Source organism: Corylus avellana, chromosome ca2, assembly GCF_901000735.1.
Source record: "Corylus avellana chromosome ca2, CavTom2PMs-1.0".
NCBI lineage: Eukaryota > Viridiplantae > Streptophyta > Magnoliopsida > Fagales > Betulaceae > Corylus > Corylus avellana.
The window spans coordinates 2,692,847-2,708,847 of record NC_081542.1 but is presented as its reverse complement, the minus strand read 5'-3'; the positions used below and the strand labels follow the sequence as shown (position 1 = coordinate 2,708,847).

At 36.2% G+C, this 16,001-nt stretch overlaps 2 protein-coding genes across 2 annotated transcripts; both read left to right on the top strand.

The window, feature by feature from the left end:
- Positions 1-920: 920 nt before the first annotated feature.
- On the top strand, positions 921-2,586 carry LOC132171870 (UDP-glycosyltransferase 91A1-like). The gene has a single exon (XM_059583281.1). The coding sequence runs from the start codon at positions 1,006-1,008 to the stop codon at positions 2,407-2,409; it is 1,404 nt and encodes a 467-aa protein (XP_059439264.1). The 5' UTR covers positions 921-1,005; the 3' UTR covers positions 2,410-2,586.
- Positions 2,587-8,959: 6,373 nt separating this feature from the next.
- Positions 8,960-10,847, top strand: LOC132172514 (UDP-glycosyltransferase 91A1-like). The gene has a single exon (XM_059584028.1). It carries the CDS (start codon positions 9,012-9,014, stop codon positions 10,413-10,415), a length of 1,404 nt encoding a protein of 467 aa, XP_059440011.1. The 5' UTR covers positions 8,960-9,011; the 3' UTR covers positions 10,416-10,847.
- The last annotated feature ends 5,154 nt before the right edge of the window (positions 10,848-16,001 follow it).

The window sequence follows — 16,001 nt, the reverse complement described above, 5'->3', positions numbered from 1 at the left end:
AAAAAAAATAATAATAATTTTAATGCCCAAAACGACACCGTTTTGGGCTGGAGTGTTTTTTTTTTTTCTTAAGTTTTTTAATATTTTTCTTTTAAAAGAAAAAGAATACTATTTTTTAAAGGATGGCATTGTAACTAGAACGATTCCAACTACAGTGCCGTTCTGGGCTATTGGCACTGTTGGCAAACGGGGCCTATTGGTGTGTTTGCGAATAGCCACGGAACGGTACTGTTCCAGGGCCTCCTCAATCCCACAAAAAAAATAAAAATTCACCTCAAAATTAATTCCAACATCTCTACTTTTTATACCACATCAATTATTATTATTAAAAAAAAAAATCACTATAAAACAAATTTTTTACATTTTTTCATATAAAATATATTTTTTTCACTTTTCTCCACAAAATATTTTTATTAAAACCAATTAAACACTTATTCATAAAAAAAAAAAAAGGCAACAGTACCAGTTCTGAAACAGTATCGTTCTAAGGCCATCGGCAAACAGGGCCATAGGTTCACTTCCCCGAGTCCGCTCCGTAGCCGAATGGAAAAAAGGAGACCTATTACCAATACGTCATGCTTAAAAACACAGGATGATAAATGGCCCACTCAAATCACTCGATCTGCAGTTTTAAATAATTAATTTCAAATATTTTGCTTTTTGGTGCCATAATATAATTAATGTTATTTTACTTTCTTGTTTCCTGGCCATCACGTCGGGCCAATCCATTCCTTCATTCAATTATATTGAGTGATGATAGAGAGTATACAATGCACGTCCGTATTTTTTAATATTAAAATAATATATTTTAATATTATAATTAAAAAAGTGTATATTAAAAAATATTAAAAAATATTTATGCTTTTTCTTTTTTAAAGGCCAGCGGCAGAAGAATGATTGACAAAACATTTCTTCCCCTCTCTCCCTCCATATACGTATGGTTCAAGTGAGCGATTCTCAGACGCTTAAACTATCTACTCCAAACCAATATTGTCTGTCGTGTCTATGGCCAACGATGAGAAAAAGCTTCACATAGCCATGTTCCCATGGCTAGCCTTTGGCCACATGATCCCATACCTAGAGCTCGCCAAGCTCATTGCTTCAAAGGGTCATCTCATCTCCTTCATATCCACCCCTCGGAACATCGATCGCCTCCCCAAAATCCCCCCAACTTTAGCTTCCCTCATTAACTTCGTCAAGCTTCCACTGCCCCACGTGCAAAACCTCCCGGACAATGCGGAGGCCACCTCGGATGTCCCTTTGAACTTGGTCCCGTTCCTCAAGAAGGCTTACGATGCTCTCCAAGACTCCGTGACTCGCTTCCTCGAAGATTCACATCCTGACTGGCTTCTCTATGACTTTGCTCCTTACTGGTTACCGGCTATAGCCCGTAACCTCAACATCCCCGGTGCCTTCTTTAGTATATTCATTGCGGCCAGTTTGTGCGTCTGCGGGACGAAAGCACATTTGGGTGAGCGCAAGAGCCCCGAAGACTATACGGTCCCACCCCCGTGGATCCCTTTCCCTACAACGGTGGCCTTTCGGCTCTTCGAGGTTTTGAAAGTCTTTGAACAAGGCTTAACCGGCGTCGAGGATGACGTTTCAGATATTTTTCGTTTCATACAAATGCTTCAAGGCTGCGACGTAGTCGCTGTAAGAGGCTGCATGGAGTTTGAGCCCGAGTGGCTAAGGCTTTTGGAGGATCTCAACGGGAAACCGGTTCTCCCAGTGGGTCAACTTCCCACCACGGCATTCGACGGCGAAGATGACACCGACATCTGGCTGTGGATGGAAGCTTGGTTGGACATGCATTCCAAGGGGTCCGTAGTGTACGTAGCGTTCGGGAGCGAGGCGAAACCGAGTCAAACCGAACTCACCGAGATAGCTCTTGGGTTGGAACAATCCGGGTTACCGTTCTTTTGGGTGCTAAGGACTCGACGCGGACCGGCTGATACTGAGGTGACTGAGTTACCGGAGGGGTTTGAGGAACGAACCAAAGAACGAGGGGTTGTGTGCACCAGTTGGGCACCACAGCTCAAGATTTTGGCTCACGACTCGGTTGGTGGGTTCTTGACTCACTCCGGTTGGAGCTCAGTGGTGGAGAGCCTTCAGTTTGAGAGACCTCTCATTCTATTGACCTTCTTTGCAGACCAAGGGATTAACGCTAAGGTTTTGGATGAGAAAAAGATTGGGTATTTGATACCAAGAAACGAGCAGGATGGGTCGTTTACAAGAGACTCAGTGGCCGAGTCACTAAGACTTGTGATAGTGGAGGAAGAGGGCAAGGCGTACAGGGGAAAGGCCAAAGAGATGAAGGGGTTGTTTGGAGACAGAGATAGTCAGGACCGGTACGTGAATAGTTTCCTTGGTTACCTGAAAACCCATCTACAACCTCAGAAGCATGAATAAGCCTCGCCAGTACCAAATGGTCAATCTACAATTGTTTTTTTTTTTTTTTTTTTCAGAAGGTGACCTTCCTATTCTTGGTTGGTTGTTCTTTGTGTTAATTGCAAGTGTTGTTGGCCTTGCTTGGCTACTAGAATTTGTTATGAGGGGGACCGACTTATTTGGACATGAGCCGTGGTAATGACGAGAGTTTGAACCTTTTAAATCCTTTACAAGCTGAGAAATGTGTTGGCCCCTCTGGCAAGCTGCTCCACTAGGTTACGTACAATTCCCACATTCATTCGTTCATGTGCTTGGTCAATACTCAATGATGGATTAAAAAAGAGTTGAACAACAAATAAACAAAGAGTTAAAAAAAAAATAGAGGCCTTAAACACTTTTGAAGGATGTCCATCCCCAAATGCTAAACGTGGGTCCGTCCCTGTTCAAGAAGCTGTATCCTATATGGAGCTCCTCGATCGGCTCAGCCATGGCCCATGGACTTCACGGTAGTGGCCTTCAGTGATGTAAAATAAAAGAATTAAAAAACGGATGTTCGAGATTAAATGGCAAAACAGATTCGGTTAAACGGTAGAATTAGACGTTATGCATTGTGGAGTTCGTACCACTCATAACACGAAGCAAAAAGAAAACAACCTTCTGACCTCTGCTCTTCCCATAGCCAAAGATTTTCAAGGACATCCTCACCCACGACTTGCATGGGCTGGTTCGATTGGGATTGGGGTCCACCCGAGACAACTAAGCAAAGATTGTGCTAACTTAAACCAATAAAATCATCAAATATAGACATTTTCCTTTTTAAACGGCGCCGGACCTTCTGGTGATCACTGGGGTTGATATAATTTGAGCATGCTTAGGTAGGCAGCGTAGCTTTCTATTTTCCACTTAAGAATTTCTGAGTGAAACATCACATCTTTTTAGCTTTCTTTTGTTTCATTTCATGTCATCCATGCTTGCTTTTACCTTCTATGCTCTCTGTATCACTGGCCTTGTTAATATTGCTCAAGCCCAGAATCAAACACAAGCTGCCACGGGTACTCATGATGCTGCACCTCTCTCTCTCTCTCTGATGAGTGATGAGTCCCAATCATAGAAGTCAATTTCTAAAATAAGAATTCAATGAAAGTAAGAAGACGTAGTAAACCCACTCTGTTTAAAGAAACTAATTAAACAGAGGAAATGGCCAAAGGGTTCTTATATATACGTAAACCAGTCCTCTGCTAATTAGCTAATTAAACAGAGGAAATGGCAAAATGTTGTTGCCTTCGTTTAAATGCTTGTTTGGGAGTGCGATTTCAATAAGTGCGTTTTTAAAAATTGCGTTTTTAAAATCGCTACTTTTTAAAATCGCACAGACGTTTGGTAAAACATACTAAAAAATGTTTTTTTTATCAATTAAATGTTTGGATAACATTAGTATATAATTGCGGTTTCATGACCAAATTACCAATAAGGATGAACAAGACAAAGAAGATGAAGAAAAAAAAAAAAAGGGTTTTAATATATTTTAGGTGGGTATTCTTGGTATTTTTTTCATTCCCGTTCTAAAAAAGATAACTATTGCGCCAAATATCTTTTTAATAGAAATCGTGATTTTGTTTTAAATTCGCATTTTTTCAAATAAACACCCTTTAATCAGCTTATGGAAATCGCAGATTTTTTTGCGATTTTAAAATTTACGTTTTTAAAATTGCAATCCCAAACACCCTAAAATTGCAATTTGATTTAAAATCGTAAATTATTTTTTAAAAAACGTACTCCCAAACGCACCCTAAATCTGTTGCACTGTATCTCATCTCGTAAGAAAAAACTTGACTGAAACTGCGATGTATGTACATAGACACATGCCCTTGGTTTTGTTAATAACAGGCAATACCACTATACTATTCATTTCAATTTTTTCAAATTAATTAAAAACATTTTCACTTTTTATATATTTATTTTTTATATCATATCATTTATTTATTTTTATTATTAAAATTATAAAAACAGTATAAAATAAAATTTTTTATTTTTAATACTATTTTTTTACTTTATCAATTATTATTTTGTTTTTTAATTTTTTTTAATGTCCATATTACCGTATTACCGTGAAAAGGGGCTTTAACAAACCGAGCCCTACATATCACATTAGAACAGGGCTCCGAAGATTTGATTCTATCTCACGTCAATATCGGGAACAGCACATATATACTGTTCATTTACAGCCCTGAAGTGAAGCTGGACGTCGGATCCATGGCCTTCTGAGTTTGCTGACGGTCACATGCCAAGTGTCAGATTTGGCTGTAAGCATCTGCGATTTGTCAGATTTGGAAATTTATGTTGGACCCACCATGCATGTTCTTCCCATCTTTTGAAAACAACGACACGACAACATGATAACCTTGGGGCAGGGCGTTTTTCAGGTTATTACAGGTATCATTATTGACTCCCAATCAGTGTGGGGGACCTTTTTTTTTTTTTTTTTTTTTTTAAGTGAAAAAAAAAAAGAAGGTTAAAACGAAGCTTCCAACAAAAAAATAAGTTTATTATTAATTTTCTGATATTGTACTTAGTAAAAGAAGGTCATGATACAGAGAAAGCCAAAGTGCATGAACTGTTTATGCACGTTCAGTATTCTCTTTAGCATTATTCAGTAAAAGAAATTGTTGCAAAATTTAATAATATTGAATTCCATTTTGATAGTTAATTGAATTGAATATTAAAATTCATAATATTCATCCAAAAAAATAATTGAAATATATTAAAAAATAATTCTATGTCTTTTCTTTTGATTAACTTCTCTTAACGTACGTTAAATGGGTATAAATTTTATTTTTTATATATTAACTTAATCTTAAATTCAATATACTTATCATTCATAGTTTGGTCTTTCTATCTTAATATATTTTTTATTCGTACGGCAATAAAGTTTTATAGTTCAGTCCATGTTCTGATGTTTGTAAGTAGTCACAAAATTTTTAAAAAGAAAACACTCAAATAAGTAAGAAAAAAACTTATTGAATTACAACATAAATTCATTGATTTTAATAAGAATAAAAATATCTCACAAAGTGATTATTAGCAACTAAACAACTGAAAAGAAATTTCTACTATTAACGCCAATCAATATAAATCTCTCAATAATATGCTAAAATTTTCACAAAATTGTATGTTAAATTGACCCCTCAATCTCTATCGGAAGTGACCGTGATTTTTTCTCTATCTCTCTCTCTAAAACCGTGCGACTCTCTCTTTCAAAAAATCAAATAAAAACCTACTTTTAAAAAAAATAAAATAAAATCTTCTGTTATCTATCTCCACGTGTTATGCGTTTGTGGCACCTATATGTGGATTGGATCCAGCTAATTTTTTTTTTTTTTTAATAAACTGATTACCATTGGAGCAAAGGAAAGTTACAAACAGACAAAAAAAAAAAAAAAAAAAAAAAGTTACAGGATAGATACAGACAGAAAAATTTAATCCAAACAGACTATAAACTCTTTAAAGCAGGTGAAGATGAAAATATCTCCAAATGCACCTCAAAAAAACTCTTGTCGCGGCACAATCTGATGGACATAACCATCGGGAGTATGAAAACTCCAATGAAGCATCTAAACAGATTTTCAAAAAAGTCATGGAGGAATAGATGTGCAGTAATAGTGGAAAAAATGTTTCCAAAAAGAAAATAAAAAAAGATCTTTACTGATGAAGAGTCTAAAATCTAACCGGATCGGGTTTAACATACAGCAACATAGGAAAACAAACTAAAAAGCAGAGTAAAATGTCCAAAAAAACAGCAACGACGAAGTAATCGGAGTGGTCGCACAGGGCCACGAGCCAGTGAGGGAACCAGAAGACCAGCATAGGAGGTGGAGCGGCGAGAAAAGGGTCTCACGCGTCGGCGCTTGGAGGACATGCGCCCGCAAGTAAGATCTACTCACAGGCGCATGTTGAACACGCATCGGCGCGTAATGGACGAATGGGAGAGTTGCTGGTGGCAGAGGCTGGCGGAGAGGGTCAGGAACCCAAAGGTGTGGCTCGTGAGTATTCGAGACTTCCTGAAAACAAGAGAGCAGATTTTGAAAAAAACATACCCAACGATTTCAAGAAGAGAGCGATACCCAGACTTGGAGCGGCTAAAGATGACGGTGGTCGAAGGTCTTGCATATGGGGATCCAGCTAATTAGGTGTTATAAATAATTTTTCCAGATTTAATTTGAATGATTATATGAAAAAGATCGAGACAATTAAATTAAATACGAACCCTTAAAAAACTACAAGAATCATGTGGATTAATGTACCCATTCGTATAAGAATCGTAGTAAAAAATAATGCCAATTATATCTTAGTGATTACAGTGGCAATGAATATTATCATTTGATGCAATATGTATTTTTATATGTTATTTTATTCAATAGTAATTTTAATTGTCATGTTAAAGAGTGAGTAATTGAGAGTAAACGTTTGAGAGCATATACGTATAACACTCTTCATTAAATCAACTTTTATTTTATCTTTATCTCATTTTGTTGATGGAGAAGCGGTTTTTTTTTTTTTTTAAATGCGTTCAAGGTACCCGTTGTAATGCCTGATATCAAACAGCTACTTTAGTTTTAAAAATACTACATGTGGCACTTGTATATACTCAATAAACACAGATGGCACATATCGCGTCAAACCAAACAACAATTGACAGTAATGTCTCTTCTCCCTTATTAATATTAAAAAAGAAAAGAGAAAAAAAAAAAAAAAACACTTAAAAAGGAAAACAAAAACAAAAATCTAAGGATAACTTTCACCATTTTGGGAAATGCAATAACGTGTGGCATCACCCCCTTTGCACTACAATACAAAACTGTTCGAGGACAGCTTTCTACAACTTTCGGGATAGTCCCCAAGTCATGTCATGTAGCCACCTGAAACAGAAATAGAGCTGCTTGAGCGAGAACCAGATTCCGAGCTTGGCAAATCTTACGGCCTCGTCAAAACCATTTTTTATTATTTTAGCGAGATAATTTAATAAAAATGATAAGAATTTTTTATTTTCAACCTCACAATTTTAATTCAAAATAAAAGGTTAGTGAATAATTTAGTGAGTACTATTTAATTATCAAATTAATAAAAAATAATATAAATTTTCTCTCTCCTTTTATATTTTATGAAAAAATTAAAAAATATATATATATATATATTTAAATAAAATAATAAAAATTGATAGTTAAAATTAAAAATAGTGAAGTCGATGGGATGCTTTAAAAAAATAAATACTTAAAATAAAAAAAATATATATATTTTTTTAGTTATTTTAATGAGTAAAATTTTGTAAGGTTGGTAAAAAATGCTCTTACAAATAAGGAGGAGACGAATTCGTTCGGGTACAAGCCATTCTTTTGCCATTACTTGTTTTCTCAGTTTATTTTGCTTCTTCCTTTTTACAGACTTACGAATGGGAGGTGGTCCTCAAGGGTTCGTTAGGGAAATGATTTTGTTTTGGTTTCGGTTCGATACTGTAACAAAAATTGATTAATGAGAACAAAAAATAAGAATATTTAAAAAAAAAAAAATGAAAAAGTAAGAATGTTAATTTGGTATGGAAAAATGAAAAAAAAAAATTGTTTTATAGTGATTTTTTTTTTTAATTTGAATAGTAATAAAAAATAAATAATGTGATGTAAAAAATAATAAAATGTTAGAAAAATAAAATAATGAGTTGCCTTTGCCTTTGCCAAAACCATTTAACAAATGACCTTAAGGCATTAGAAGATATTGTGCCTTCCAGCTGTATGTTTCCTTGTTGAGTTCTCCTTGACAGATGTGGTTTGAGTGTAGGAGAGGATTGTGGCACAATATCTTTTAGTGTCTCAATACTCCTTGTTCATATTTATCTTACTTTGCAATTTGCAAACCTTCTCTATAGGGCGTTTGGCATGGTGGTCACTATATTTTCATACAAATAATTCATAACTAATAAATAATTAAGAACATATAGTAAATAAACTAATCATTAACTTAAAAAATGAATTTATTTACTAATTATAAACGGATTTGTAAAAAAAGCTAGAGCACTTATGCTGCAATTTTTTCAAAGATTCAAATTTAGTATTTCAGGAGAAAAAAAGCAAATAAAATTAAGGAAAAAATACACGTTATCCCTTCTTCTAAACTATCAATTTTTGTCAGAAATAGGGATCTTGATCCATTGCGTCAATGTACTGCATAAATTACAAAAATAATGTAAATGTCCTTTTAAGACTAACAAAAAGACAAAAATAACTTTAAAAAAATATTCGGTAAGATAAAAACATGCTTATATAATAATGGCATCTTTTCCTAAAATAATAATAATGGCATTTGTCAGACCATTATAGACTATAGACCTCAATAGTATCATATCTCAAAATCGTACCATATGTGAGCCTCCTCTGTCCCTTGCGGAATGTGATCCAATGCCATTATAGACTATAATAATGGCATTTGTCAGACCATCACATCAATCAATTTATTAATTTTATTTATTTATTTATTTATTTATTTATTTTTTAAAAGGGCGGGATTTCTACATAAGTGAGTGATTCTGATATCCTTTAACTGTCGACTCTAAACCAATATTGCCTGTCGTGTCCATGGCCAACGATGAGAAAAAGCTTCACATAGCCATGTTCCCATGGCTAGCCTTTGGCCACATGATCCCATACCTAGAGCTCGCCAAGCTCATTGCTTCAAAGGGTCATCTCATCTCCTTCATATCCACCCCTCGGAACATCGATCGCCTCCCCAAAATCCCCCCAACTTTAGCTTCCCTCATTAACTTCGTCAAGCTTCCACTGCCCCACGTGCAAAACCTCCCGGACAATGCGGAGGCCACCTCGGATGTCCCTTTGAACTTGGTCCCGTTCCTCAAGAGGTCTTACGATGCTCTCCAAGACTCCGTGACTCGCTTCCTTGAAGATTCACATCCTGACTGGCTTCTCCACGACTTTTGTCCTTACTGGTTGCCGCCTATAGCCCGTAAGCTCGGCATCCCGAGCGCCTTCTTCAGTATAGTCAGTGCAGCCGCTTTGTGCTTCTTAGGGACGAAAGCATATTTCGGTGAGCGCAAGAGCCCCGAAGACTTTACGGTTCCACCCCGGTGGGTTCCTTTCCCTACAACGGTGGCGTTTCGGCTCTTCGAGGTATTCAAAATATTTGGCCAAGGCATAACTGGCGTCGAGGACGACGTTTCAGATGTTTATCGTTTCGTAGATGTGCTTCAAGGCTGCGACATTGTGGCTGTGAGAGGATGCGTGGAGTTTGAGCCTGAGTGGCTACGCCTTTTGGAGGATCTCAACGGCAAACCGGTTCTCCCAGTGGGTCAACTTCCCACCACCGCATTCGACAGCGAAGATGATACCGACACGTGGCGGTGGATGAAAGCTTGGTTGGACTTGCAATCCAAGGGGTCCGTAGTGTACGTAGCGTTCGGGAGCGAGGCGTTACCGAGTCAAACCGAACTCACCGAGATAGCTCTCGGGTTGGAACAATCCAAGTTACCGTTCTTCTGGGTGCTAAGGACTCGAAAGGGGCCAGCTGATACCGAGTTGATTGAATTACCGGAGGGGTTTGAGGAACGAACCAAAGAACGAGGAGTTGTGTGCACGAGTTGGGCACCTCAGCTCAAGATTTTGGCTCACGAGTCTGTTGGTGGGTTCTTGACTCACTCCGGGTGGAGCTCGGTGGTGGAGAGCCTTCAATTTGAGAGACCTCTCATTCTGTTGACCTTCTATGCAGACCAAGGGATTAACGCTAAGGTTTTGGATGAGAAAAAGATTGGGTATTTGATACCCAGAAAGGAGCAGGACGGGTCGTTTACTAGGGACTCAGTGGCCGAGTCGCTAAGGCTCGTGACGGTGGAGGAAGAGGGCAAGGCGTACAGAGACAAGGCCAAGGAGATGAAGGGGTTGTTTGGAGACAGGGATAGTCAGGACCGGTACGTGAATAGTTTCCTTGGTTACCTGAAAACCCATCTACAATCTCAGAAGGTTGAATAAACCTAGCCACCGGGTAGGGCTGTCAAAAATTACCAAAAACCGGGACCTGGTTCGGTTCCTGTTGAAAAAAACCAAAAATCGAGTACTCAGGTTCCGGTATCCGGTTTTTGGTACCCTATGCACTTCATCTTCATTTCACAACTTCACGCCATTTCGCCTCTCTCTTCATTTCCCATTTCCAAAGCCCCAAATCCTCTTTTATCTCTTCATGGTCACCGATTAGTTCTCACCACTACCCCCATTCACCACTGCTATACCTCCGATTTCTTTTGGTTTTGGGGTTTGGTGGGTCTGTAATAAAACCCATGTTTGATGTTGCTGTGCTATTTGATGTTGTTCTGCACTGCAATAAAACCCTTTTTTGTTCTTCTGCAATAAAACCCATGTTTGATGTTGTGTTGTGCTGTGCAATAAAACCCATTTTCGTTCTCACCCTCCGGTTCTCTGGTTCGGCAAAGCGGAGAATGATTTGCTGTGCTGTGTTTTGTCCAAAAAAAAAAAAAAAAAATTGTAGCTGTCGTGTTGGAGTGGATTTGTAGCTTAGTCGATCCCACTGTTCTCACCCTCTAGTTCTCTGGTTAGGCAAAGAGGAGAATGAGCGGAAAAATTTAGGGTCTTTTGGGCATTAAAATATTTTTTCTTAAAAATCGGTTATCTGGTCGGAATAACCGAGTACAAATTAGAACTGGCCGGTAATTAAGACTCGGGTTAATCGCGATCCGATTTCAGGTTCCGGTTTCTTAAAACCAAGAATTGTAGAACCCCGGTTTCAGTCCCAATTTGGGCTAAAAATTAAAAAAAATCGGATCCAGTCGACACTCCTACCACCACCGGGTGGTCAATCTGCCAGCTGTTTATGTGTTTGTTTGTTTTTCTTGTTCTTGTTGGTTCATTTTACGTAAGCTGCCCATCTTCTTTGTGTTGCACCTGTTGTTTGTCGGCCTTGCATGGCTAGTTGCTTCTGAATAACTTCTTTGTGGGTGTTTTTATCGAGGTGGTTGTGGGGACGTTATTGATCCTATTAATTTGTGCTGTAGGCTGTAGCCTGGTGGTTTTGTCTTCTGTTGGCCTTTTACAGAAGAGCAGTGCAGGCTAAGCTAGATCTAATAATCTATATATAATATTAAACCTTCCCAAGTGAACAAGAGGAAGATAAAGAGAAACATTGAACTTGGAACAAACATCCCAAATACAAAAACATATACGGCTTCTTTAATTTGGGTTCCCTACTTCCCTGGCCTTCAAAATGACCTTTCGATATCTCATCAGTCCTTTAGGTTCAGCAACAGCTTATACTTGTATATAATTCATGATTCTTTTATGGTGGGAATGTGATGCCCATGGCCAACGATTGCCGAAAGTTACAGAACCCCAGCCCCAGTTTTTAAGTGCTTCGATCAACTCATTAAAACTAAACATAAGTTTACAAAATTAATTAACTGATAATAATATATCTTCAAACAGACAAATTGAGAAGAATTGCATAATTAATAATATATAAACCATTTTCCCTTTCTATATTCATATAATTAAGATCAAATGGAGTGATTCTCATGCTTTCTGAAGTACGTACCTTTTCGGGTTTAAGTTCAAACTATTGACTCCAATCTAATGCCTGTTATATCCATGGCCAACGATGAGAACAAGATTCACGTAGCCATGTTCGGGGGCAAAATTAGGATTTTCCATGTGGGGTAGGCCAAAACTCGAAAGGAATTGTTTGGAGGGCCACAGATTAATTATTTTTGGAGTATTAGGGGGAGGGGATGGCGGTGGCCCCCGAAACATAATACCATGCATGCACCCCTGAACGTTCCCATCTTTTTGGCCACATGCATGCTTCTAGGCAGAGAGCCCAAAACTCAAAACGAATCAAATGGGGTACCAAAAATTAGTTTTGGAACATTACTTCGTATGAGTTTTGCCAAACTCATTGAGGAAGGAAGGCAAGAAGAAAAAATAAACCTAAAAAATGAAAATATTAACAAATAATTTAAACCCAAAACACTCCTAAAGCTATAAATCAGATTTTACATTTATGTCTCATCACAATATTTTTTCAAACCTAAAATAAAAAACACCCCATAATACATTAACAAATAGAGCATGTATTTTTTTTCTTAGAAAAAAAGAAAAGAAAAAAAAGAGCATGTATAGGAATTAAATAGCCTCTTTTTTTTTGGCAGGAGATAAACTACCATCTAAACAACTTGTCGTTTACAACAGAGAAGCAGAAATGGCATATGGTTTAGGGGTCATCTGAAGGCATGTGAGACTCATGGCGTGAGTACTGTACTATGAAGAAATTCATAATAAAATAAAACAAATTAATTAAATAAAAAATTGAGACAAATAATTTATGGGCAGAATATAATAGAATTTAGGAGTGGTCCGGAATGTATTCGCGCGTCATTTGAAGTCATATCATTATCCTAACACTTAGCTTCCCAGATTTTAGTTAAGAGGACAAGTAGTTGAAAGTTATTTGCTAATTAGAGATGAGAAGGACTATCCTAATAACACCCCTTTTACAGCTCTCAATTAATAACCGACACATAAACAAAAAGTGCACAAAAATAAGTTTGACCAAAATACACTAGATTTTAGGTTGATAAAATATCTAAAAGGTTAACCTTTCACCTCTAAGTTTTAGTTTTGAATCTAAAGATAAGTTTTAAGGTATTAGAAATGGGTTTTGAGGCATTAGAAATGTGCTTCGGGGCATTAAAAACGGGTTTTGGAGTATTAGAAATGGGTTTTAAGGCATTAGAAACGGGTTTTGAGGCATTAGAAACGGGTTTTTAAGCATTAGAAACGGGTTTTGAGGCATTAGAAGCGGGTTTTTGGGCATTAGAAACGGGTTTTAAGGCGGGTCACGGCTGACGGGGTTTGAGGCGTTCACCGTTGGCCAAACCTGTGGGTCCGTGGGTCTGACTTGGGTCTTGCCGGCTACGAGACTTTCTTTTTTCTTTGATTTGGTGTGATTGTTCTCACTTTTATTTTTTGTATTTTTCTTAAATTGATAATGTGTCGCATAGTAATTAGAGGCTGCAAAATGGGTGTTATCGTGATGGACCTGATAGTAGGGGCTCTCATTAGAGATAATCCTGAGTAATTCTAAATGATCTACTTGTGTCCTACTAAGAATGATGTGGGTATGAAAATCACTCTTGGATCAAAACTTAATAATGATCAATCACAAGCTCAATAGTGATTTTAATAGTCACATCATTCTTAGTAGGACACAATTAGTAGGCCTCCTAAAATTACTCGATAACCCTGCTTATTTTTTTATTTGGGGTCGCACATCATAAGGCGTGGTCTCCAGCCGATTGAGCTACCATTTGAAGACATTTTTCTTCCTTTAGATTTTATTTTATATTCATTTTTTTCCCCAACCACATTATTTACTTTTTGTCCCCTAAAATTTTGGGACCCAGCTATTCAGTTTTTTTTTTTGTTTTTTTTCCTTGACTTGTGATTTGAGTTGTTTTGAACAATCCTGCCTTTCAATTATTTATTTTTCTTTAATTGATTTGTATCCATAAAAGTTTTTTATTTTATTTATTATTATTATTATTATTATTATTTTATTTATTTTTTTAAAGAATGAATCTCACCGCTAGCATCTTTGTCAACATGAGTAACCCAATATATAAAACTTTAATCTAATAATAATTTTAAAAATCACTACCAACAGCTATAGCAAGTTGACAATATGCGCATGTGATATGATATGATACGGGGTAAAACTTTAATTTATTAATAATTTTAAAAATCCCTGTCAACGGCTATAGCAAGTTGACAATATGCATGTGATGTGATATGATATGGCGTCTTATTGCTTTTGTTAGCTATTAATAATATATTATTTTCTTGAATCAAGATATTTTAAATTCTGTAGAGTAATTCTAACCCCAGAAGATAGCTGAATTTGTTAGAAAGTCTGTAGCTAGTTCGGATCTTTCAATCAATTGTGAAATTGAAAGCATATTAAATAACATAAATTTGTGATCAAGATCTTTCTGGGGGCGGAAGAAATATCGGGTGCAATATTGGCTTAACTTGGGAGAGCAAAATTCTGTACTTTTCTTCAAATCAATTAAAATTGCACCCAATTAATTAATTAATTAAGGAGATCTTTTTGATCTCCATCAAGGATAACAAAACTCACGGGCCTAAACGGGATATATGAACAAGCAGTTATATCAAGAGGTCTTTCACTTTGTAGGTTCCGCTGGGTTGGCTTGGTGAGGTTCTGTCATTTATTGAATGTAAAAGGGGTTGTTCTCAATTTAAATGGAGAAAGTGGTTTTGATAGAGTGTTTTCGTGTTTATGAATTATTGTTGTCCGGTGAGATAACTGATTGGTCTATTTTTTATTTTACGGCCCGTCCTGATAGTAAGGGTCTCTAAAAAAAATTCTTGAATTTCATAAAAGGAATTATAATCCTTTTTGGGGTCTTAAACAGAAATTATTATCTCAAGTTAAAACTCAAAATATATATATATATATATCAAATTTAATAATAGCCATTTAAAAGTCGTCACATTTAAAAAAAATCAACAAAAACTTGGTTCTCATTTTTTATAAAAATAAATATAATTTGAGGCGTTTTAAAAGAATTTGACCGGCCACTAACGTGGTTCTGCCTCGATCAGTATATACAGGGGCGGACCTACAGCTTGTGTTGGGGGGACGAATGTCCCCCCAAAATCTTTCCAAATTTTCTTAAATTGCCTTAAAAATTTACTCATTTTATAAATTTGTCCCTCCAAAATGATATTTTGTCCCCCCAAAATAATATTTGTATCCCCTTTTAATTTTTTTTCTTAGTTTTGCTCCCCCAAAATAATATATGTGTCCATTTTAATTATTTTTTATAGTTTTGCTCCCCCCAAAAAAATAATATTTGTTTTCCCTTCATTTCTTTTTTTAAAAAAAAAAACCTTGCACCCTCCTTCAATATAAAAAACCTAAAATACCCAATTCATTTAGTTTCCCTCTATATTCTAGTTCGCTTCTAATTAAAAACTCAATTGGATTTAGGACTTTGATTGAATATGTGAATGAAAAAAGTTAAATGGTTTGGGATCTTTGAGTAGCTTCTAACCAACAATCATAAAATAAAATAAAAAACCAACAATCAGTTTTTTGAATAGTTATTTTGACATCATTTAGGTTTATAATATTTGTTTTGACATCACAAATTAAATGGTTTAATCATTTATAATTGCACCATTGTTTGACTCGACTTTTAGCATTTCTCTTCTTGTTATTTGGGGCTTGTGGGGATTGTTACGAAAAATAGTTAACACTCAAAGGTACTTTTTTTCTTAGACCCTATAAATCGTGTTTAATTTATTTTGCTAGTTTTTTTTTAATTTTTTTTTATTCTACGCTATTTTGCTAGTTTTTTATATTATTATGTATTTGTGATGCCATGAGATTTGATGTAACACTTCTATGCTTTTATTTTATACAAACATACATATAAAGAGATTATGTGTATCTATATGCTTTTGTATTTATACGAGTCCGTCCATTTCCCCAACCCAAAAAAAAAAAAAAAATTCCGTCCCCCC

Excerpts from the sequence above, each read along its gene's own strand:
- LOC132171870 (XM_059583281.1), top strand. The coding sequence starts at position 1,006 with ATGGCCAACGATGAGAAAAAGCTTCACATAGCCATGTTCCCATGGCTA.
- LOC132172514 (XM_059584028.1), top strand. The coding sequence starts at position 9,012 with ATGGCCAACGATGAGAAAAAGCTTCACATAGCCATGTTCCCATGGCTA.